Source organism: Chinchilla lanigera, unplaced genomic scaffold (genome assembly GCF_000276665.1).
Source record: "Chinchilla lanigera isolate Chin_1 unplaced genomic scaffold, ChiLan1.0 scaffold00041, whole genome shotgun sequence".
NCBI classification, from domain to species: domain Eukaryota; kingdom Metazoa; phylum Chordata; class Mammalia; order Rodentia; family Chinchillidae; genus Chinchilla; species Chinchilla lanigera.
In genome coordinates, this window is record NW_004955442.1 from 864,420 (window position 1) to 889,941 (window position 25,522).

Sequence of the window (25,522 nt, forward strand, 5' to 3'; positions counted from 1 at the left end):
TAAGGCAGAGTGGCACATGGCAGAGGGCTGCAGCTCATGGCGACAGAACACAGCAAAAGCAGAAAGCACACACCAGGGCGGAATGGGGGAGGAATCGCCTCAAGCAGCCTCTTCCTCTCCCTTACACATGCAAACTATGCACCCCAGGGCAAGTGCAGCTCTCACACCCCTAATCAATCAAACTTTAAAAGCCTGCCCCAAGGCCCCATGAGGCTTTGGGGGGACACCCAGACACAAACCATAACAGCTGTTCTGGACCTTTAGTTCCTCTTTCCTGGTGCCTAAAGCTGATCTTATGAGCCCACTGTCATGGACAGGCATGAGCAATAGTGAGCCATGCACTGGTCACCCTGGGTTACAGCAAGTGCTCGACTCTCAGCAGTCTCCGGGGAAGCAGTGTGGACAGACTCATTCAGGGCATGCTGGTGGCCGCTGGAGCACCCACAGAATAGAGCTGGAATTTAGCAACCACATGCCCGAAATGTGCTGAGTCCTGGGCAGATTTTCCTGGTACCTACCTCTTCTCCTGTGTTGCGCAGAGTCCCTGCACAGTACCTGCTTTGGGGACTGAATCCACACACAATGCCTGCTCTTTCTCTGGGGATGTGGGGCACCTGGATGCATCCAGATTGGACAAGAGGCTCCTTGAAGCTTCTCTACAGGGGCAGAGGGGTAGCAGCGGGCACTGGGCAGCCCTTCTCAGTCCTGGCTGCACCCTGGAGTCGCAGGGGAAGCTTAGAAGTATATACCAAGATGGAGACCAGATCTATAGTTGTGGGGGTCGCACGGGGGAGGGGGCGGTGACTGCACAAACCTGTGATCAAATTGCATAGAACTAAATTCTTGTACATGCAAATAAGCACACAAACAAATCAGAAAAGCTGAACCAGATTGGTAGTTTTATTGATGTCTATATCCTGCTGTGATCTTGCCTGAGAGTTGTACAAGATGTCAACACTGGGAGAAATGGTAAAGGGCCCAGGAGATCCCTGGTTTCATTTTGTGGTACTGGAGATGGAACCCAGGGGCACATGCATGCTAGGCAAGTACTATTCTACTGAGCTACACCCCCAGCCCCTTTTAAATTTGAGATAAAGTCTCACTAAGTTGCCCAAGCTAGTCCTTCTGTCTCAGCCCCCCAGGTAACTAGGATTACATGCACGTACCACCACACCAGTTTCTTAAAATTGCATGTGAATCTATGATTATCTCAAAATAAGATTAATTTGGATTAACTACACACACCATTGCCCCAGCCCCATGAATTCTGATTTAATTCATCTGGGGCATAGAACCGAGGGCAGACATGCTTTTCTGCCCTCCATGTGAGACTTATAAGCAACGAGGACTGAAAGTCACTGCTGACGTTGGCTCCAGGGTAGACAGGGCAGGATGGGCCCTGCCCCGGTCAGCCTGGGTTGGCTGTGTCCTTCGGGGTCTCCTACTGGTGATACTCAGACACTTTCTTTGCCATTTTCCTCTTGGAGACCACAACACTACCTGGGACCACACACAGCCTGGGTCACTGGCTTCTCCGTGGCACAGCAGGTTCTGGGGCTGACCCCGCCAGGGACAGTGGGGAGGCTAGGCTCAGACGAGGCCTGACTCCTGGGCCAGCCTGTAAAACAGTCCCTTCTGGGCCAACAGCTGGGCTGGGCTTCCACTCTCTGCCACCTGCCCATTGTCCATGACCAGTACCCTGTGGGGAAGAGAGGAACAGGACAGCTCTGTGCCCACCAGCTTGGACTCAAGAGCTCTGAGAACTCGCCTCTGCCTTGGGCTTTGCTCCCCACAAGCCCTCCAAGCAGCTCCTGACCGTCAGAGCACACTGGCAGAACATGACGGGGCTCATCCCTTCCCGTGGGGCCTCAGTCTCACCACCTGCACAGTGAGTACTTAGTGGTGCAATTCATAACGTGTTTGAGGGTGTGTGGACTGCACCCTTTCTCGCCCCGCTTGCTGCCCCGGGGGAGGGGCACTCCTCACCTGGCACAGTCCATCACCGAGTGCAGGCGGTGGGCGATGAGCAGCACCGTGCACTGAGCAAACCAGTGCCCGAGGGCCGCCTGCATCTGGAGCTCTGTCCCCAGGTCCACTGAGGCCGTGGCTTCATCTAGGATGAGAATCTGGGTTTTCCGGAGCAGGGCACGTGCCAGACACAGGAGCTGCTTCTGACCCACGCTGTGAAGGAAGGGGAAATCAGGCCAGATATGTGTTTGTGGGCATGTCATGATTTACAGGGCATGCCTATAAGTGGGTCCCTGGGACAGCTGCAGAAGCATGTGCTGCCTTAGTGTCCTCACACACGTGGTCCAAGGTCCACGGAGCTGGGGGGATCCCCATGCCCCATCTTTGAGCAGGCTGACTTTAGGGACGTATTCAAAACTTTGTGCTGCAAGTTCCCCATGTGTAAAAGCTATTTCTCTTCCCTCTATTTTATGCTCATGTGCCAGACACATTCTTTGTGCTTATGTTGACATCATCCACAGAGGTAAATATTGTTGATAGAGGAGGAAATGCAAAGGGAAAAGTTAAGTGGCTTGCCAGAGCTCACAGCGAGGGAGCCAGAACGTGAACACAGGACCTCTGACTCCAGGGTCTGTGCTTCTAACGGGTCCTTCTGCACTGAGGTGCGAAGGTGAGCTAAGTCAGGACAAAGAGAAAGCCCTCAGCGTGGAATAGCTTCTTATAGATGGGGAAGTTGAAACCCCAGGTCCTGTGGCCATTTAGACCCCTGCCTCTGGTGGGCACTGGCCTCTGGGCACCCAGGGTGGCTGGGAGTGTCCCCTGTCATGCCTGACTTCCTCTCACAGAAAATACTTCTTCCATAGAGCAACCAGAACCTGTTCTGGCCAAGCAGGGTCAGGGAGCTGGGCCCTTGCTCCCACCTCCGTGCTCACAAGCTGGGTGACCCTGCATAAGCCCCAGGCCTCGACTTCCAACTTAGTGATATAGGAAAAGTGAGAATGTGGCTTAGAGGAATCAAAGGAACACTTATCACTCCTGTATTCCAGGCACTGTTTTGACAACTTACGGATATCAATCCACTTCCTCCCCACTTGGGTAGGCACTGTTGACAGATGAGAAAACCGAGGCCCAGGAGATTAGGTAACTTGCCCACGGATCTGCAACACTGCAGGGTGGGCTGCGTTTGAGCCAGTCTGACCCCCACCCTGAAGCCACGTGGCCTCTCTGATGCTGAAACTATTACAACCATGGTTCCTTCCCTGACATCCTAGTCTCACGTGGGTTTATGAATTCAGAACATTTAGGTTTTTAAAAGCCACACACCTGTCCACCTATGTTCATAGCAGCCTTATTCATGGCGGCTGAAGGGAGAAGCAGCCCACAGGTCTATCGACAGATGGCTAAGCAAATTATGGCCTCTCCCTATGATGCAGTAGTATTCAGTAGTGTTCAGTTTTCAAAAGGAAGGAAATCCTGATATGTGCTACCACATGGATAAACCTCACAGACATTATCCTAAGTAAAATAAGCCAGGCACAAGACGATACAGCCCCTGTTTCAAGAAAAAGATGATCCACCCTCTTATTTCACTCATATAAAGTACTTAGAATCCTGAGACAGGAAGTAGAATGGAGTGGGCTGAGAGAGGGGGCACGGGCAGGTGGTGTTCAGTGGGCAGCAGTAGAGTACTTGCCTAGCATGTGCTCAGTGCGTACAAAGTTTCAGTTTTGCAAGACAAAGAGTCCTGGAGATCTGTCCCACTCAGTGTAAACATACGGTCATGCATCTCTTAATAACAGATGTGTTGTAACAAATGCATTGGTGGGCCAGGTCATCACCTTGGGAACATCATGCAGCGTACTTATGCAAACTAAGATGGCTAGGATGGCGCTGGGCGGAACGCTCTTGTGGATCCATTGCCAGATATGTGAACTGCTGGGGATGAAATGTCACTTCACGGTGCTTGGCTAAACAGAACACTACTATATATTTAAGGATCAAAATGACGAATGTGATGCTATGTGTATTTTACCATACCTACAATTTGTTTTACAAAGGGTATACAGTGAGTGTAAGGTCAGCGAGTGCTCCACATCAAGCACCATATTTGTGTAGCAAAATGAAACGCTGAACAAGATAAATAAAAACGGTGAGTAGACTTACATCGGTGAAGGCTGAGTTCTGCCATCAAATTGTGGAAGCTAACTCAGAAAAAAGAAACTAGGTATTCAGGGATGGTGCTGGAGCTGGGAACTGCAGACAGGGTGGGAGCGTGGGGTGGCTACTAACAGGAGGGACCTGCCAACCCTCCGGGGGGTGGACGCAGTCCCAAGGTCCCCGGGTGCCCCGGGGAGCAGCGGCCGTCGTCACCTCTGCCCACCTCCCCAGGATGGGCGGGTCGTTACCTCAGATTGTCACCGTGCTCTGCACACTCGTACTGCAGCTGGCCGGGCAGGCTGGCCACAAAGTCTTTGAGCTGCACAGTCTCCAAGGCCGCCCAGAGAGCGTCATCGCTGTGCTCTTGCCGCAGGTCCAGGTTCATCCGCAGAGAGCCAGGGACCAGGATGGGGTCCTGGATGGGAGGGGCAGTGGCCCAGAGCAGTGCTCCCCGCCTGCCCACCTCAGCCCACCCCACACTCCAGACCTCACCTGCGGGATGATGGTGATCCTGGACCGCAGTGTGTGCAGCCCCACTTGGTCGATGGGGACCCCGTCGATCCAGATGCCACCCTCTGCTGCCTCCTGCAGCCGCAGCAGGCCCCCTGCCAGGGAGGACTTCCCAGCCCCTGTCCTGCCCACGATGCCGACCTGCCAGGGATGGGAGGGTGTGACCGTGCTGGCCCAAGGAGGGCAAGCGCAGCCCAGGGCACTCGTGGGCATCTGTCTGGAAGCTACGTCCATCCACTCAGCATCTCTGAGCACCTTTCTGTCCACCTGTCCTTCCAAATGTCCGCCTTCCCAGGTGCCCACTCACCCTTTCCTCTGTGCACCCTGTCGCCTCCCCTCACCCGGACACTCCGCCTCATCCTGCCAGCCCCTCTTCCTCCTGCAGCCCAGGCCTGCCTTTCTCCGTCCTTCCACCGCAGTCCTGTCACCCATGCTGTCACCTTCCCTTTCCCCCTCTCTCTCATCTTCTCCCAGCATTCTTCATCTTTCCTTCTAGCCTTCCCCTCCTATGCGTCCATCTCCCATCCCTTTTTCACCCCATCCCTCCCTCCCTCACTCATCCTTCCACGTGTGCCGACCTTGAGCCCTCACCTATCCCCCAGCCTGCTCTCTATTGCTACTCTTGGGTCCTCAGAATCAGACACACGATGGGATTCAACACTATTTGTCCAGCACGTGGATGGAATATGCGAGTCACCCACTGCATGGCAGGCATGCTTTCAGGGACAAGGAATACAGAGATGAAGAGTGCTTGCTCCAAATCGCTCACTCTCTGGTCTTGGTAGCACAACAAAATAAACAGGGCACTGAACAAGCTCAGGACCTGCAGTGAGAGGGTGCTATTCATGCCACCTGGGGTGTGGAGAAGGCTTCACAGAGGAGGGGTATACTTGAGTGGGCTCTTGAAGGATGAGTGGGAGTTCAGCAAGGAGGAAGGTTCCAGGTAAAGCGCATCAAACCTTTTTTTATCAGACTGCCGCTCACTGAGCTTACAGCACATTGTGCTCCCTTGGCCCAGAGGCAGCAGCTCCCCCAAAGTTGGCTGAGCCTTGGCAGAGCAATGAAGAAGGAAAGCAGGAGGGCAAGGCCCTGAATGCCAAGTTCAGGAATTCAGACTTCACCCCAAGGGCAGCTAGGAGCTGGTAAAAATTCTGAGCAAGGGGAAAGATGCGATTAAATACAGATCCCGCGAGACCAGGCAAGACTGGCAGCTGGGGGCTCAGTGGGGAGCACAGTGTGGGAACAGGAAGGGCGCGAGGAGGAGGTGTCTGCAGGTGGGAGGGAGGGAGGGAGTCACGGAGGGCCCCCAGGGGGTGTCTGCAATGCGCTAACACCAGTGCGCCCTCCTGCAAGGGCTGCTTTGGGATAAACAGCAATGATGAGCGAGCACCACATTAGCCACAGTTCTGCAGCCCTCACCCTGTCCAGGTCCTTCAAATGTTAACTCAAATGTCGCCACAACTAGGAGGGGAGCATTATCATTTCCACTTTACAGATGGGCGCAGCCGCCCATGGCAAAGGCAAGAACCCATGCTATGTAACCTGGATGGTGTGGACAGAGTGTTTAGCACTGCCCAGCACATACAGGTGTTCAATTGAGCTTAGAGGAAGGAAGGCATCAGACAGATGTCTCCCTATGTGGGGTCACCAAGGTGGGCGGGGAAGGTCAGCAGGGGAGGAGGACTTAGGACTCCAGTGCAGAAGGTAGTGGGTCTGAAAGCTGAGGAGCTTGGGTCTGCACAGAGGAAGCTGCTGGTGCTCAGACCTGGCTGCCCCCTGTTGCCGTTGGGAGAACTGCTCACCTTCTCTCCTGCGTGGATCTGGAAGGACACGCCCCGCACAGCAAATGGGAGCTCCGGCCGGTGTCTCAGCCCAAAGTTCTGGAACTCTATCTGTCCCCCGTGAGGCCAGGGGGGCCGGGCTGCACAGGTAGGCAGCGTCCAGGGAGCCTGGAGCAGGAGGGCACACAGGTCAGACGAGCCTGCCCCTGGGGCTTCTCAGGAGGTGGCTGGCCTCTCTGAGCCTTCATTTCCTCTTCTGCCAGTGAGTGTACTTTCTGATATTTTAGAGAGTTGCTGTAGAAATTATACTACAAAAGCGTGGAGCACAGTAGTGTTAAAAGCAATCCCTGGCCTCATGATGATGATGTAGCCACCTTCTCTCTTACTATCATTAGCCACAGTTGGTTGTCAAAAACTATTCTCTCTTCCTTTGTCTACATGCGGTGTGGACACCAGCGCTGTCCTGTCTACTCCTGTGACCCAGAACAGGTCATTCCACCCCCTTGAGCCTTGGCTTCATCTGTGAATGGGAACAGTGAAAACAGTGGACATGTACTGAGGGTCCACAGTGGGCCGAACGAAGTCCATGGTGGGATCCCGATCCTTCCAGTAAACCCAGTATCCAGCAACACACAGGAGGATAAAGAAAATATGCTATGTGTACACAGCTGAGTACCACTCTGCTACAAAGGACTACGAGTCATCTGTAGGAAAATGAGTGCACCCTGAGACCATAACATTGCCTTAGTTAGGTGAAATAAATTGGACACACAAACTTAAACATCACATAGTTTCAAAGTATAAATAAAAACCAAAATAAAAGATAACCGGAAATAGGGAGGTAGCTGTTTTGCAAAAGGGAAGGGGACTAAGTGATGAGGGAGGGGATGACAAGGGAATTAGGATGTGTTACGTCCACGTACTAAGTTCCCAGGAGGAATGAGATTATTACATACTGCAAACATGTACTGATGAAGAGTAAAAATTAAAAACAACAGTACTATTGCTATGCTCCTTTCTGCAACTGCACAGCTGCCTCTCAAGAGCTGTAAGGCTGTCCACTGCGGTTGTGTTGCTGGTTGTTGCGATGTTGCTCGTCTATTCCTGCAATATATCTGTTCCCACAGTGTTGTAATTATGTTGCAGGGATGGTGCTATCGTGTTACTATAACGTTGCTGCTGCATGGCCCTCACGTCCTGTTTCTCTCATCCACTGTCACTCAGACGTGTAATGACTTGCTTTGCTCAAGCTAGGAAGCAGGATTTGATGCTGTTAGCCATCGCTGCCACCTTGGCTAGCAGGCAGCTGACAGTAGTGGGCTTAGTGGGACAGGAAAGAGTGCTGACTCCAAAGCCCACCACAGACACGGACCCGAGCTCACTGTTCTCCCCTGTGGGTCCCACTGAGGCTGCGCCCCCGTGGCCCACTCATCACCTCCTTGGGCGTGCGGGCGTAGTCCTGCACCCGCTCCACTGACACCATGCTGTTTTCCAGGTCTGTCCAGCTGCGAACAACCCACTGCAGGGTCTGGGTCACCTGTGCAACAAGACATCACGGGCTCGACTCACCTTGGCTCTGCCAGTCCCATCCCCAGGCAGGGGCTGGGAGACTGGACCCATGGAATCAGGATGGGACACAGAACAGGGTGCTTGGAGGACCTGGGCCCAAAGGGATGGGATGTGGCCTCAGCCAACAGGACCCCTCCCTTCCTTCAGTGGAGTGCAGAGCAGGAACGAGTTCTCAGACAACAGCTGGGGTGCCTCGCCTGCCCTGCCCTCTCAAGGACACTGGCCCATGAGGCTGAGCCTGCACTCACTTCCTGTCACATGGGGAGCCACCCCAAATTCCTCACTAGGGCTCTGAGCAGTCACATGCTCCAACCCTGCCCTCCTCTGCCCAACCTGCCCCCCAACTCCTGCAGGCTCCCTTTCTGCAGCCCCACCTTCCTTATGAGGTCCCCCTACTGCCTCAGAGGTGACCCCACCCACACTCCCCAGCGCCTCTCCCTGTGTGCCATCTGCCTGAGAGGACACACACACTCCAGGGTCCCTCCTGCCCTCCCTCACGCACAGCCCCGCCTCGCTGCCTGCAACAGGAAATCCTCTGCACCCGGCTGGCTGCACGCTCCCTTGCTAAGCTGCCTTCGCTGTGTGAGGGGGCGGCTAACACCACCTTGCTCCTGGGGTCTGGGCAGATGAAAGGAGCTGATGTTCATGCAGCTCTTGGAACAACTCCTCATTCATAACAAATGTCACCTAGACATCAGGACCTGGCCTCCCATGTCGTGATTAACAGTTAACGGAAGTTAATCACCGAAAACATTCTCTCTGCTTGGTCTCAACCAAAAGTGAATGTCAGTAGTGACAAGAGTGGCCCAGCTGTTCAGACCAGCACATCGAGCTCAAGCGAAGGGGGGGGGGGCTCCCATCCAAGGTCACCGAAGCCCAGTCCCGCTCCCGCAGAGTGGGGTTTCCCTGGCTGCTTGGTCACGTGGACTTCGGGGTCTTTGAAGGTCCTGGGGTGGGGATCTGGCTGGCTGATTGGCTCTACCAGTGGCTCGGAGCCCAAGTCTGGGATGCTGGGTACCTGGAGGGCGGCTGAGACAGAAAACCCCACGAGGCCAGCACTGAGGTGGGCCTTGCTCAGCACAGCGCACATGGCAGCCACGAACACCAGGCTGTTCCCCAGGAGCTCCAGGTTGGTAGCGAGCCATCTGCAAAGGGAAGCCGGTACCAGGTCTGCAGCTCGCTCACCTGCGAGACCCACTGCTCTGAGCACGAGGACTGGCCCTCACGGTGGCTCTGCACCCATGGGCATCCCAGCAGAGGTGTCCTCCTACCCTAGCTCGGTGTGTCCCTGGAATATGCCAGAGTAGTTCTCCCTGCTGTCTGCTGACCTGAACATGCCCACTTCCTTCATGAGGCCAACATCACCTTCATGTCAGGTCACCTCCAATGTCACTTCTATGCTTAACACATCGCTGATGACAACAGCTGGTCCAAAGCACCATCTGGCCAGAGCGGGTGCCTCACCTGCCCTACCCACTCAAGAATCCTGGCCCATGAGGCTGAGCCTGCGCTGACTTCCTGTCACATGGGGAGCCTCTGTGGCAGCCAGCTCTCCATGCCTAAACTGTCTAATCAGTCATCGACTGGCAGAGCTCCATCAGCATATCAGGGCTCTGCAGATCTTGTCTGTCTCATTCCTGGCTCTGTCTCTAGTGCGTATACAGGTGCCAGCACATAGCAGGTGCTCAACAAATATACTATGAATGGATGAATGACTATGTACCGTTCACTCATTCTTCCATTCATTTAGTAGATACATGCTGTATTGAGTGCATATTATGTGCCAGGCATGGTGGAGGTGCTGGGGATGAGACTGTGAACAAAATAGTTAAAATCCCTGTAAGCTGGGCATGGTGGTACACACTATAATCTCAGCTATTCAGGAGGCTGAGGCAAGAGGATTACCAAGCTGGAGGTCAGCCTGGGCAACTTAAGAAGATCCTGTTTTAAAACAAAAATTTAAAAGGTCTCAGGGATGCAGTTCAGTGCTCCTTGGGTTCAATCCCCCATCCAAAATCACTGTCCTTAGGGAACCTTGAGCTTTACTACATATAATATCAAGTCCTCCTGACACAGGAGGCAGTATTGTTCCCATTTGACAGATGAGAAAACTGAGGTCCAGACAGGATTAGATATTTACTTAACTCCATACACATCACAAACACTAGGATTTGTGGCCATGGCTACCTCACCAACATCAGAGAACACACACCCTGTCTGAAAGATCATGCTTCTCACTGAAGCAACTTCCAAAAGAATAAATGAACTAAGCCCCACCTGGGGTCTGTCACGTCCCAGCTTCAGCTCTGAACCAGTTTCCCCATCTGCACAAGGTCACTTCTATCTATTTAACGAAGTCCTATCTGTATACTGACGGGACATCTGGCCAAGTACAGTTGGGAGGGTTAAATGAGATCCACCATGAAGTGTCACACATAGTAGGTGCTTTCTAATTGTCTTAAGGTCTCTTCTCCCTAGCCAGGACCCCAGGAAGGAGCAGGGCAGATCTCCCAGAAGTCACGAGGAATTGAGACACTGCCTGCAGGTATAGGCCTTTGGGGACCTGGGCAGAAAGGAGAAAGGAATTCACACTTACTGAGTACCAACTGTGTGCTTAACTCTCTCCATACCCCAGTGCCAGGCTGCCTGGACTCAAATCCAGGCTCTGCCATGTACTAACTGTATGACCTTGGTTAAGTTTCCTGTCTCTCTGTGCCTCAGATTCATCATCTATAAAGTCGTCTCTGCCCCATCAGCTAATAGGCTTAAATATAGATTGCCTAGAGCCAGTTTGTGATGGTGCACACCCGTAATTCCAGTATTCTATGAGGCTGAAGCAGGAGGATTACAAGCTCAAGCCCAGCCTGGGCAATTTAGTGAGACCCTGCCTCAAAAAGAGCTATGAATGTAGCTCAGAGCAAAGGCCCTGGCTTCAATCCCCAGGACTGTAAAAAACAAACACAAAAAAACAGAAAAATTTTACAGACATATATGCCAGAACAATGCCATGAATGCAGTAGCCATGATACAAATATCATCCTTGAGTATGTTTAATCCTCACAGCCATTCTGAGTACGAGCCCATTTGACAGATGAGACACAGGCTTGAAAAGGTTGTGTAACTTGCCAGGATTAGCCAGTGACTAAGTAGCAGAGTTGGGATTGGAACCTGCATTTGTCTGCACTCAGAGCTTAAAGGAGACTCAGGATGCTTATGCAGCTACTCTGTCACCAAGGCATGGTCCAGTTGCCTGGCAACAGTCTCCTTCCTGTGTCTCCGGTCATGGCTGTTGGAGACCTCTCTGGCTGGGGTCCATGTGCTCACAGTGTGATTCCAGAGACCGCCTGTGGGACTCAGCCTCCCTTTTGTTCCCCAACTTGCTTTTGACCTTGAGCATGCCACCTGACCTCACTGGCTACAGAGTAAGACCTCGGGTATCACTCTGAGGATACAGACATTACAAGGGCTTCTCTGCCTACCTGTCAGCCACCAGTCGTGGGAAACTGACCCTCTGGTTCACATCCATGAGGGAATCGCTCCGAGCCACAAAGTGGTGCTGGGCTTGGAACGCCCTGACCACTGCGCTGCCCTGGAATGTCTCGGCCACGTGGGAGCACACAGATGAGTAGCTGGCTGACTCCATGCGTCTCAGCTGGCATGAGATGGCCACGTACAGGCTCTGAGGCAGGGTGGGTGGGAGAGGGAAGGGGAGAAGCCAGAGACACAGACAGGTGACTTCCAGAAGACTCAGTTACCAGCTTGCTGTGTGACCTGGGGCCAATTGCTTGCCTTCTCTGGGCTCCAGTTTCCTTGCAGAATCAGAGTTCCATGATTCTTTTGAAAACTCACCCAGAAAGCTCTGCAAACCTCCAATGCCCCACACTCGAGAAGCACCGACTCAGGATCTCTGGAGAAATCATCTTGGCTTGGCATTTATTTAAAAGCCAGAGTCAAAAACTACCCACCAAGTTGAAATATGTCACTAGCAAGCTGAGGCCGGTGACCTCACCTTGATAGGACCTTGTGGGGTCAAACCCATAATAAGCAGCAGAGACAGTTGGCCATGTCAGATCGACTCACTTCACTTAAAGGTTAGGTGCTCTGCAGATGCACAGTGCGTGTTAACTGGTTGAGGACACAGCTGTTTGCAGCTGGCAGATGGGCAGGAGGCTGCAGTGCCGGGATCTTTACATACAGTAGCTTGTTCACCATCGAGCAGGCAGTAGGGTCATTCACAGCCCACACGTGAGAGCACCCAAGGCCTGAGGCATGAAGCAGCTGCTCCGAGGTCCACAGTAAATGGCAGAGAAAGAGCCCTACCCCAGGCCAAGAGGGCTTAGAGAAGACCTGGGGTCACTGTGGAGGACAGTGGCAGCCAGGGCTTTTGTTTTATGTTTTCTTTTGCTCTATGTCTGATCTCCTATAGATGAGACAGGGTCTCACTAAGTCATGAAGTTGCTCAGGCTGGGCTCACACTTGAGATCATCCTGCTTCAGCCTTCAGGCAGGCTGGGCTTATAGGCACCCACTGCACACTTGGCTTGGAGAAGAGTGCTGTTTTTCTTGGATTTCTAATTGAGGATGATGTGAGCATTGGGCTGATGAGGGTCATCAGACCCATCCCTGGAAAGACGGTGTGCAAAATCAAGAAGTGCTAAGCTAGTGACTGTCGAACAGCACACAGCAGAATTTCTGAGAGCAGCTGTTGGCAGCTAGGCGGTTGGGCCCACTCTGCTGGCATCTGAGTCAGTAGGTCTGGGAGGGACCTACAAACCCACATCTCGCCCTATGCCCAGGTGAGCCTGATGCTGCTGGAGCTGGAGCCACACTCAGAACCACTGAGTGTAATATGGAGACAGTACGTGTCCTGGTGACAGCTGGGCCTGCTGCACCCTGGGATGCAAACATTAAATTCTGTTCTTTTGAAGTTGGTCTCTGGCCCTGGCAATGGAAAGGATCTGAGCTTAACGGAATAGTCTCTGAGACCCTGCAGTGCCTTCCTAGTGTCCAGAGAAGTGGAGAAAAGGAAGCTGCAGCAGCAGAAACAAGCTCTGGACATTAAAAAGAATTCTTTTTTGGGAGATAGAGACTGCTGCGGATGCTGCCTCTAGGTGCCGCCCCTAATGCGCTGCTGGACAGCCCCTCTTACACTGAGTCCTGACCCCAGAGACAGGACTGGCGGAGGTGGCCACAGCTGGCCCAGGAGCCCGACATCTCCGTACCTGAAACCCAGCATAAAGGAGCATCAGCGGCAGGATGGCCACGACGGCCAGGGGCGTGACCATCGTCACTGCCAGGCAGACCTCTAGCAGTCCGAATGTGTAAGTCAGCAAGGCCTGGAGCTTGTCTGGGATTTCCACATCCACCGTGTCCATTTCCTTGGAGAAGTAGTTCAGCAGCTTCCCAACAGGTGTTCGCTCAAAGAAGCCAATGGGAGACCGAGCCACATCCCACAGGAGCCTCTGGAAGAGCAGGCTGGATGCCTGGATCCCACCCACGAACACTGCGGCCATGGAGGCAAACAGCCCAATGGCTGAGGTGGAGGAAGGAGACAGTCAGAGTATGGACCCAGAGGCCCCCTGGACTCTCCTTCCAGGACTTGGGCAGGTTTCCCCTCAGCCCTAGGGTGGTCATCTTATGATCTGGCCACCCTGATTATCTGTCCCCTGATGAATCCACCCTCTAGGGGATTAAATAATATCCCCCAAATTCATGTTCATCCAGAACCTCACAATATGAACTTATTTGGAAATGGTTTTTGCAGATGTGATTAAAGATCTTAATCTTTGAGCAGATTTGAAATCCAATTCTTGGTATTCTTATAAGAACAAGTGAGACACACAGAGGCTTAGATGACATGATGACAGAGGCAGAAATGAGGGGGATACACATATCAGTCAGGAGTGCTGGTGGCCTCCAGAAGCTGGGAGAAAACAATGAGGGTTTTCTCCCACAGCCTCCCCAAAGAACCAGCCCTGCTCACACCTTGCGCTAGATTTACAGCCTCAGGAGTGTGAGTGCATGTGTTTCTGACGTTCTAAGCTACCACTCTAGTGGCAGTTTGTTTTACAGCAGCCCTGTGGAACTGATACACTGTCATGTGCCATGCAGTGAGAGGGGACTGTCCCATGCAAATGAGAACCTGAGCTATCCCAGGGCCATGCTGATGTGGACAACTTTCTGGTCTAATCTCTCTGGCCTATGTAAGCACTAGTCCAAGGGTGCCACCATGCAACCATCCCTGTGGAGCAGGTTTCTCTGTTATTATGACCAGAAGGGTCCTCATGTTCAGGCCTCATGTACCCATTTTTCAGGGTGGAGGACATGGGCTCACAGCAGTTTGATGATGAGGTCAAGGTCACCCAGTGGATCAGGCTAAAACCACCCTTTAAAGATGAGGCCAAAGCCAGCAGGCCACACCACCCTGTGAGCAATGCAACCATCCACCAACTCCAAGCAGGGGAGTGGACTAACCAACCGACTTGATCCTGGGTGAGGTCAATGCCTGGGGAGAGAAGGTAAACCTGGAGGGCCAGAGACCCGGGAAGAAAGTATGAACCTGGCCAGCAGCTTCAGGACTCCAGTGTTACCCTCCCAAAGTGACTGTGTGAGAGACAACCACAGGAGGACCATGAAAGGCAGCGGGCCAGACATAGATCTCCTTGAGAAGTGTAAGGCCCGGCTGAGGAGGACATGGGACCTGCCCTCTGTAGGGAGCAACCAGACACCGCGAGTGTTGACTTAAAGTCCAACAGTCTCCCTGAGCCCCATTCCTGCAGCCAACCTCTAGCAGAGACCAGAGGACTGATCACTTCCCCATCTGCCAGTGTGAGCAAGGACACGCCTTGGCCTTTCAAGAGAAGGTAGGTAAAAATCTTGATGGACACTGGGGTAGGCAGAGAGTTCATGAACAAAAACCAAACTGCATGGGAAATACTTCAAAGAATCAACAACTCCTTGGTGTAGGAAACTGAAAGAGTAGGTAAAACTCAAAACATACAATAGATGATAGGAAAGGGAAAGAAATTGCTCAAAGGAAGGAATGACTGGGATGAGGGAAAAGAAGAAAAAAGAAAGAAGGAAGGCAAAACATAAATATATATATGAATAGCTGCGATGACTGTATTGCTATTGTCTGATGGTGTATTGAAATGAACAGTTAATGCTCACAATTTTTTATATTCTGATCAACTTTGCATGCTTGTGTCTGGTGGTCTGAGCAACTGATTTGAAGGTAACAATATGCAATGGAATTATGATGGTGAACTACCATCTTGTCTAGTGAAACTGTATTATCTCTAATGCTTTCTTGAAGAACTATTTTCTTATTCTCTTTAATGGTTTGAGCAAACTTTCATTCTTACATCTGATAATCTGAGCAATGTAGTTGAGGATAGTGATATGCAATGTAACAACCACTGTTGATTTGCATTAATTTGTCTTGAGACCCTGTATCACTTTGAATGTCCTTGCTTTGATTTGTTTATGTTTGTGATACTGGTGGGCTGCTACTGTTCTATCTTTTTGTTTGTTTTTTTCTCAGGTACTACTCTCTTTAAAATTAAAAAAATAAAAATCAAAAAATGTTCCAAGCATCAGGAATGTGAAGAAAAGCAGAAGTAGCTATTCTACATTCAAACAAATTGGATTCCAAGTCAAAACTAATCAAAACAGATAAAGAAAGTCACAAAGTATTGGTTAAGGGAATAATACAACAGGAAGAGGTAACAATTATCAACATATATGAGCTGAACAACAGTGCACCTAACTTAATAAAATAAGTACTACCAGGTATAAAAGATCAAATAAACAAACCCAATTATGCTGGGGGGACACAACATTCCACTGTCACAAATAGATCAACTAGACAAAAAAGTCAACAAAGAAATATATCAGAATTGAAAAAACCTTCAAACAAATGGACTTAATAGATATCTATGGAGTGTTCCACCCAACAACAACATAATACACATTCTATACAGCAGCACACTTAACTTTTTCCAAAATAGACCATATACTAGCCAATAATACAATCTTAAGTAAATGAAAAGGAACTGAAATTATAATATGTGTAGGAAGTAAAAATCAATGGCAAAAGAAAATACGAAATTATGCAAGCTCATGGAAACTAAGCAAGACACTCTTAAATAATCAATGGGTTACAGAAGAAATCAAGGAATAAATAATACTGTATCTAGAACTAAACAATATTCCAGTATAACATACCAGAACTTACGGGACACAATGAAAGCAAACCCAAGAGGGAAGTTTATAGCTGTGAATGCCCATACCACAAAAGCAGAGGAAACCCAAATAAATAACCTAATGATGTACCTTACGGCCCCAGGAAAGTAAGAATAACTACAAGGAAAGAAATTATAGGGGCTGGGGATATAGCTCAGCAGCACAAGCTCCAGCCTAGCAAGTACGAGGTCCTGAGTTCAATTCCCAGTACAAAAAAAAAAAAAAAAGAAAGAAAGAAAGAAAGAAATTATAAAGATCAGAGCAGAATCAATAAAATTGAGAAAATCCCCCACAGAATCAATGAATCAAAAAGTTGGTTCTTTGTTAAAACAAAATAAATCCCTAGCCAATCTAACCAAAGCAAAGAGAGAAATGACTCAAATCAATACAATTAGAAATGAAAAAAGTGATATCATAATGGACATCAGTGAAATCAAGATTATTAACAACTACTTTGCAAACCTGTACACCAATAAAATAAAGAATTCAGAAGAAATGGGTAGCTTCTTAGATATATATGAACTACCAAAATTGAACCAAGAAGACTTAAAAGTCTGAAATAATGCAAAAACTAACAGACAATGAAGTTGAAGCATTAATAATAATAAAAAAATCTACCAACTAAGAAAATCCCAGATCCAGAGAGATTCACTACTGAATACTACAAGAATTTCAGGGGAAATATAACACCAATACTTCCCAAACGTTTCAGTGAAATTTAAAGGAAAGGGGTATTCACAAAGTCATTCCTGAGAGGCATCATTACTTTGATTCTAAAACAAGAAAAGAATCCAACCAAAAAAGAGAACTGTAGACCAATCTCTTTCATGAATATAGGTGCAAATATCCTCAACAAAATACTGTCAAAAAGAATGCAGCAAATCATCAAAAAGATGATACATCATGGCCAAGGAGGCTTTATCCCAGGGATGCAAGGATGGTTTAACATATGCAAATCAATAAATGTAATACATTAACAGAAGGATATAAGTTGCATGATCATCTCAATAGATGCAGAGAAAGCCTTTATCAAAATCCAACATTGTTCCATGATAAAAACACTGAAGAAAATAGGCATAAAAAGATCTTATCTCAATCTGATAAAAGCCATTTATGATAAACCTACTGCCAACATTATATTAAATGGGGAAAAATAGAAAGCTTCCCCTCTAAAATCAGGAACATGACAAGGATGTCCACTATCACCATGCTTGATTAACATAGTACTCAAAACATTAGTAAAAGCAATTAGACAAGAAAAAGAAATATAAAAGAAACATAGAAGAAAGGAAGAAGTCAAGTAATTATTTGCAGATATGATCATTGACATAGAAGACTCAGAAAACCCTACCAAAAGACTCCTAGAATTAATAATTCAGCAAACTATTAGGAAACAAAGTTAACACACAAACAAATAGGAAAGAAATTATGAAGATCAGAGCAGAATCAATAAAACTGAGAAAATCCCCCAAAGAATCAATGAATCAAAAAGTTAGTTCTTTGTTAAAACAAAATAAATCCCTAGCCAATCTAACCAAAGCAAGGAGGGAAATGACTCAGATCAATACAATTAGAAATGAAAAAAGTGATATCATAATGGACAGTAGTAGCACTTCTGAACACTGATAATGAAATCACTGAGAAAGAAATTAGGAAAAAATACCATTCACAATACCATTAAGAAAAATTAAATACTCAGGAATTAACCTAAGAAAATGAAAGACTTTTACAATGAAAACTGCAACACTCTGAAAAAGAAAGTGAAGAGGACATCAGAAAATGGAAAGATATCTTCTGTTCCTGAGTAGGCAGAACCAAATCAGTCAAAATGGCCATATTTCCAAAATTAATACACAGATTCTATGCATCCCAATCAAAATAAAAACAACACTTTCACAGAAATGGAGAAAGTAATCCTATAACTTATATGGCACCAGAAGAAACTCAGAATACCAAAAGCAATCCTGGATAACAAAAGTAAAGCAGGAAGAATCACAATCTCAGACTTGAAGTCATATTATGAAGTTACATTATGAAGTTACAGTGATAAAAACAGTAAAGTACTGGCAAAAAACAGACGTGAAGATCAGCGGAACAGAACACAAGGTGCAGAAACAACTTCACACACATTCAACCATTTGATCTTTTGACAAAGGGGCCAAGAATATCCTGGAGGAAAGACAGTTTCTTTAATAAGTATGGTTGGGAAAACTTGCTATCCACATGCAAACAATTAAATCTAGACCCACATCTCTTACCATGCACTAAACTAAAACCAAAATGGATCAAAGAATTAAATGTTAAAACAGAAACACTTAGTCTGCTGGAAGAAAAAATATAGGTAGAACTCTTGAAGTCATAGGTGTAAGCAAGGACTTTCCAAACAGAACCCTGGTCACATGGGAAACAGTACCAACAATCAACACATGAGATCATACCAAACTAAAAAGCTGCCGCATAGCAAAGGAAACAACCAACAGTGAAGAGATAACTTACAGAATGAGAAAATTTTTTACCAGTTATTCCTCAGATTATATGCTTATATAAAAGGTAGATAGATAGAGCTCAAACATACTAGACCCCCCAAATAAAAGACCCAATAAAAAATGGGCAAGTGAAAGGAATAGACACTTCACAGAAGAAGAAACACAAATGGCCAGTAAGTACATGAAGAAATGTTCAGCATCACTGGTCATCAGGGAAATGCATATTAAAACAACACTAAGATTCTACCTTACCCCAATAAGAATGCCCATCATCAAAAAATCAAACAATAAATGTTTATGAGGCTGGAAGAAGGAACCCTTCTACACTTTTGGTGGGAATATAAACTAGTATAACCACAATGAAAATCATTACAAAAATTACTCAAAAAACTAAAACTAGATGTTCCATTTGATCCAGCTATTCTCCTCTTTGGTGCCTTTTCCAAAGAGTTAAAAAAAAAATCACAGTATAGTGATAAGTGCATACCCATGTTGATAGCAGCACAATTCATAATAGTAAAATCTTAAAAGCAGCCTCTATATCCATCAACAGATGAATGGATAAAGAAAATGCGGTATTTACATACAATAGACTATTCCTGTGCTATAAAGAAGGATAAATTTGAGTTATTTGTAGGAAAATTGATGCACCTGAGGCTATAAAGTTAAATGAAATAAATGAGACATACAAGCTTAAATATCGCATAGGCTATAAAGTTAAATGAAATAAATCAGACATACAAGCTTAAATATCGCATAGTTTCTCTTATTTGAGGAACCCTAAAATATAAATAAAGAACAAAATAAGAGATAGATAATATTAAGTAGAGAGGTAGCTTTTTCTCAAATGGGAAAGGGGCCAAGAGATGCAGGGGAGGGAGGGGCGGAAAGGGGATACCAAAAGGAATTAGGATGTGTTTTGTACATGGACCACCTCCCCACAAGGAAAGTGAACATGTGCTGCCAGCATGTACTAATGAGAAAAGTACAGATGAGGCACACTCATGCATTCATTCCTGCAATTCCCTTCAGCGAGGCCATGTTTGCAAAGGGAAGCAGCACCAGGAGGCAGGGACAGGGCACTGGAGGCAGAGGTAGGTGGAGACATCATGAAAGGGTGGCACTGGATGTCCTTGGGATGCCGGGACTCTGTAACTGGAGCATGGTGGTAGTCGATGGACCCACCAGGGTTGAATGTGCACAGTAGCAAACATGCACGTGAGTAAAACTGGGCAAATATAAAGATGACCAATTCCCTGGCCACTGTCAATTCCTTTGTGCATGGTCCTATCACTTTGCAAAGTGTCCCCACAGGGAGGAACTGGCAGCATGCAGGAGCGCGCTCTGCATTATGTTTTATACCCTAATGTGAATCTACTGTTACTTCAGTAAGTAGTTCACTTTTTAAAAAGAAGATAGGCAGGTAGGCGGTAACAGTGACAGCGATATGGCTTTTAGGGAGGATCCTGTTTCTGTCAGGAAGCCAGAAGCGGGACAGTGGGGTCATCATCAGGTAGCCTGGAGCTGCCCCTGCATGTGGCAGGGACTGGGAGAGATGTGGAGGATTCCAGGAAGGGTAGTGTGCCCTGTCTCCCAGGCCCCAGCTCCCTCCAGCCTCACCTGAAGGACACGGGTCTATGCTTGGGCCTGGGACATTTTCCATGGATGCTCAGGGAGGAGAAGTGGAGCCAGGGGTGGGAGAGCAAGCGAGCCCAAAGCACCTCTCAGTGGACCCAGGAGGATGGGATGAGGACATGGGCACTAGGTACCTTGGAGACAGCCGAGGAGCCCAAAGACCCAGCCGCGTAAGGCTGTCTGCATCTGCTGCCCATCCACAACTGGGTCATCCGCCCACAGACTCAGCCAGTATCCCCGGCAGAAGGAGGCCACTTGCTGGCAGAGGAAGAGGAAGAGCGTGTAGGCGCAGAGGGGGATGCCTGTGGCTCGCAGGTAGCTCAGGTACATGGCAGCCTTCACCTGTAGGATGTGTGGAGGTCAGGGTCAAGGGGAGGGATGAGTCAGGGCAAGGCCAGCCAAGGCTCCCCCAAAACAGGCCATGAAAATCTCCTGCATCCTCTCTCAGGAGCACCATCTCCCCTCCAGGCACTGCCCAGCTTTCCCACTCCCATCTGCCAGAGATTCCCCAGCGGGCCATCAGAAGTCTTAAAGTTACAGACTGGGTAACTTCTGGATTTGCAGCATTTTCTTGAGCACCTACTATGAGACAGGCACATATCTTTACGCTCACACTCACTTCCATTCTACAGATCAGGACACTGAGGCACAGAGAGATGAAGTAACTTGTGTAAGGTACTGGTCCTACCACTCTAGAGTCTCTGCCCAGCTGTGGCCAGAGCAGATTTCTGAAAACATCAACTGATCTTGTTTTGCAGCTGCTACCTGCTGGTGGCTCTCTTACTGTCAAAGCACCCGCACTTACCATGTACCAGCATCCAAGCCTTTCCCTTCTCTGGTGCCCTGAGCTCTTCCCACCTCCAGTCTCTGTACCTGACATTCCTTCTGCCTGGGGCATGCCTCTCCCACTCTGCATGGTATGCTCCCTTGCATCCTTCAGGACAGCATAAACGTTGCTCCTCCGAGCATCCCATCCAGGCAGCCCTGACCCCCGGCTGGGCTGCCGTTCCTCACCCTTGTTTGTTTCCTCTCTTTAGCAACTGATCAGCCCTTTACCATTACCTAGGTCACAAGGGCACCCTGGGGTCTTACTGTGGGCTGCGACGTGGAGGTGGCGGCGTGAGCACACAGGTAAAGCAGCGCTCCCGCGGCGCTCCCACCTTCCCGCCTGTTTCCTCTCTTGATGACTGAAGCTGCCTTGCTCATTAGTCTAAGTCAGTGGTGGCAAACCCATGGCATGTGTGCTGCGGCAGGCTCTTTGTATCATTGCAGGCTCTAAAAGATTCACCATCACTGTCCAAGTGTTGCTGTCTGCCTCGCTCACTAGCACGAAACCTCCAACAGGGCAGACCTTGCCTGGAAGAGCATGCTGGATGGATGAATGAATGGTTCAATAGGCAGGTGGATGATTGTGTGAGTGGGTGGGTGGATGGATAGATGGATAAATGAGTCGGTACATAGGTGAGGGTAGGTAGTTGGATGAGTGGATGAATACCGGGGAGGACAGACATACATGCATTAGTGAGGGGGTAGGTGGATGGATGAGTGTATAGGTAGACAGGGGAACAGACAGGCATACAGATGACAGGATGATTGAGTAAATGGTTAGGTAGGTGGGTGGGCGGGTGGGATGGGTGGTGGATGGGATGGAAGGGATGAATGCACATATGGATGGATGGTAGGATGGGTGGGAGGATCGGTGGGTGGGTGGATGGATCAACAAAGCCATATAGAAGAGGAGAAATAGTAGAAATTCAGATCTGGACTGACCTAGACATGGGTCCCAAGTTTGTCACACACAGGTCTCTTAACTCTTAACTCTCTCAACTGAGTTAACTCTTAACTCAGTTTCTTCATCTCCAAACTAGAGCCAGGATTTTGCAAGGATTGAAAAACACGAGGGTCTAGGATCTTACATGGCACATAGTAGGTGCTCGATAAAGTTGCCTCCCTCCCCCCAGTGCTATATCTGGAGGGAGGACTTGGGCCTGGGGGCAACAGCAGGAGGGGAAAGAGCGGCTGCTGGTTACCCGGCCATACCGCACACTGCCCTCTCGTATTGGCCGTCCTGCCCTCTCAGGATCATCTAGAGGAGCTTCTGTCTGGGCTTCTGAGATGACATTGTCCATCATAGGGGCTGACTTTACGGACCTGTAATTCAGAAGTGAGAACAAGTCAGCATTTCTTTTGTAGAGGGTTACCCAATCCTCAGGCCCCTTGGTAAGCACTGAGCTCTGCGGTCTCCTCTCCTCCCCGACCCTCAGCTACCATCCTGAGCACCCAGTAGAGGCCATGCTCCCTTCTTTTCATGCCCAGCACCCCAGAGCCACGCCAACACCTTCCTCCAATACCCTTCACAGAACGGATATATTTGCTGCAACTGTTTTGTTGCTACTGTTTGCCCTTGTATTTATTGGTCCAACCTAGCAGAAAGTCAATTTGGCACGGATTAGGTATTCTTAAATCTTTCCTTCATCTGTGGATGAGTTGGCTGACTTAACTACCCCATGGCTCCACTGCCCCACTTGTAAAATTGTGATATCAATCTACCATTATCATGCATCATCTATCAATTTATTATCTATCAACTTATCAATCTATGTACTATATATCATAAATCATCTATCAATAATCCACCCTTCATCTGTCCATCATTGATCCATCCACCCATCCTTCCTTCTCCCCATATACATGCATCTACCCATCTATCGATCTGATCTCATTCAGGACCCTTGTGCAAGAGAGCTGTGCTACACTCAGGAGAGCTCTCAGGGTGGCTAGCTGGGATGGGAAAGGAAAAGTTGTACCCAGCCTCAATATCCCCTAGGATTGAAGCCCCTCAGGGTCCCCCTGCATGTCATGTCCCCTGACACCTGGCACTTAAGCTCTAAGTGTCTGGCCCTCTGTCCACAAGGAGGGACAACTGTAGGCTCTGCTGTGGCAGATGGCCCCGTGGTGAGTTCAGCTGCACCCTGGGGGCTGAGAGAAGAGGAGACAGTGGACCTCCTGGTGGCCTCCTGCCTGTGCTTCTGGCCAGCACCCAGCGATGCCTTGGGTGTAGACACCCACCAATCCTCCCAGCCGTCCTGCCACCCATCCATATGTGCATTCATCCCTTCCATCCCATCCACCAACCATCCCACCCGCCCACCCACCTACTGAACCATTTACTCAATCATCCTGTCATCTGTATGCCTGTCTGTTCCCCTGTCTACCTATACACTCATCCGTCCACCTACCCCCTCACTAATGCATATATGTCTGTCCTCCCAGGTATTCATCCACTTGTCCAACTACCCACCCCCACCTATGCCTGGTCTGGTGGTCAAAGCATGAAGGACCAGGCTGGTCACAGTGTGGTCATGGTGAGGATCTCTCCCAGAGACCAGCCTGCCCTATGCAGCAGTGAGACAACTTGACAAGATGTTCTCAGTCCACATTAGGGCATCTTCTGTGTTGAAGGGCCAGTTGTTCATGTTGTGAACTGATCATTAGGGACTTAATCATTTTGACCAAAAAACAGGCAAATAGTTTTTGGTGAACTGTGCCACACTGAACATGTGGGATAACAGCAGTGACAGTTTGCACCCTGTGACAATTTTCACCCCACCCTACCACCTGGGATGTGGTGGTTACAAATAGGACCCATATAAACCTCAGCCTGTCCCCTCAGGTGCCCAGCAGCACAGTGAACTTACCTCTCTGGTCTGTGTTCAGGCCTTCCACCTCCAGGGCCACTGGTGTTGGCTGCAGTTTCTGTTTCTGCAAGGCCAAGGGGGTCCTGTCACGTGGTGGGGCTACACCATAGGACCCAGATGCTGGTTTCAGCCATCACTTTCTGAGGGCATCTGTCCCCATGATCTGGCTCCTGCTGCCTTTCCACTAACCTCTCAACCCTTCCCCTGGGTTCACTCAGAAACCTTATTTGTTCATTCCCCATTGACTGACTCAGCCATTTAGCAAATGTAATTCAGCACCTGCTACACACTTGGGGTTTAGAAAGCAGCAGTAAACATACAAAGTTAATTTTTTCTGACTCCATGGGCATTCTGCTCAAGCAGCTCCTAGTGCCTGGAATGTTCCTTCCTGGCCAACTTCTGCCCAAATGCAGGTGCCATGTCTTCCAGGAGGCCTCTCCCTCCCTCATCTGGGCCAGCAGAGTTGTTCCCACTGGCTTGAAACACTGTTGGTCCATGCATGACTGTTCCTTTGGGCAGCTTGTATACTGGTGGAAGAAGTGGTGTAGTCATGCATGTACCACCTGTGGTTCAAGCTGCCCAGCAGCAAGACATAGGAATTGTGGCCCCGTCATGAATATGTTAACCACAAAACCATGAACAAAAAGCAACTGCTGTCTTAAGGCACTGATTTGGGGGTTGTATGTTATGCAGCATCGTCCCAGCAAAAACTGACCAACACAAACAGGTGTGTTCTGTTTTCCAGCTCCAGGACTGTAATCCTGTTATATCCCTAATCTTAGCACTTTGACAAGGGTAAGCCAGTGCTGAGCAGATGATTCCAGAAGGGGCAGAACTGAGACTTGGGAGACTTAGTGTGAGTGACTGGGGGCAGTGTAGCATATGGTCTAGCACATGGTCTTGCTTAGGCTCATATCCCAGAACTGCCACTTATCAGTCATGTGGATCTCAGTGTGCTCATCTGTGAAATGGAGACAACAAGAGCACCAGCCTCACAGAGGCACTGCGTTGGTTAAGCAAGCTGCCATCAGTGGGCATTTGTTGCTCACTATAGGTACACTTGCACTGCTCACCCAGCAGCTTTGGTGTCCAACAAACATGCTGTGGCCTTCTAGGCATCAAGCATCTTCTTTCTTGGGCTGTGCAACACCTTTGAGCACAGATTCTGGAGCTGAAACCACCTAAGTACCCCCTGGGGACGTTGGGCAAAGGATTGACCTTGGGCAGCGATCCCTTTCTCTCTGCTCTGCCTGCTCATCTGCAGGGTGGCAGCGTTAGCTGCATGTACTTTACGGGACTGCGGCAGGGATCGAGTGATGGATTTTACAGAATAGCTCTGCACAGCCTCTGGCTTGCAGTGGTGTCTTGGCCCCTCTTGGGAGCCATCTGCTTCCAGTCTGGCCCATAGGAGGGATATGAAGGTGCTCAGGTCACAGCAGGAGGACCTTGTGGCCTTCTCCCAGGGCAGTAGGACC

The 25,522-nt window shown here is 49.1% G+C and overlaps 1 protein-coding gene across 1 annotated transcript in view; it reads right to left on the bottom strand.

Moving 5' to 3' along the window:
• Positions 1 to 872: 872 nt before the first annotated feature.
• The window catches only part of Abcc6 (ATP-binding cassette, sub-family C (CFTR/MRP), member 6), a 56,448-nt gene continuing 31,798 nt past the window's right edge, over positions 873 to 25,522 (bottom strand). Inside the window, exons 20-31 of the mRNA XM_005391081.2 lie at positions 24,048 to 24,111; positions 22,380 to 22,500; positions 20,484 to 20,691; positions 13,207 to 13,517; positions 11,465 to 11,664; positions 9,004 to 9,130; positions 7,852 to 7,953; positions 6,438 to 6,584; positions 4,618 to 4,776; positions 4,374 to 4,540; positions 1,987 to 2,181; positions 873 to 1,699 (exon numbers count right to left, since the gene is read on the bottom strand). Coding sequence (XP_005391138.1) covers positions 1,591 to 1,699; positions 1,987 to 2,181; positions 4,374 to 4,540; positions 4,618 to 4,776; positions 6,438 to 6,584; positions 7,852 to 7,953; positions 9,004 to 9,130; positions 11,465 to 11,664; positions 13,207 to 13,517; positions 20,484 to 20,691; positions 22,380 to 22,500; positions 24,048 to 24,111 — 1,910 coding nt within the window. The 3' untranslated portion in view covers positions 873 to 1,590. The remainder of the gene's footprint in view (positions 1,700 to 1,986; positions 2,182 to 4,373; positions 4,541 to 4,617; positions 4,777 to 6,437; positions 6,585 to 7,851; positions 7,954 to 9,003; positions 9,131 to 11,464; positions 11,665 to 13,206; positions 13,518 to 20,483; positions 20,692 to 22,379; positions 22,501 to 24,047; positions 24,112 to 25,522) is intronic.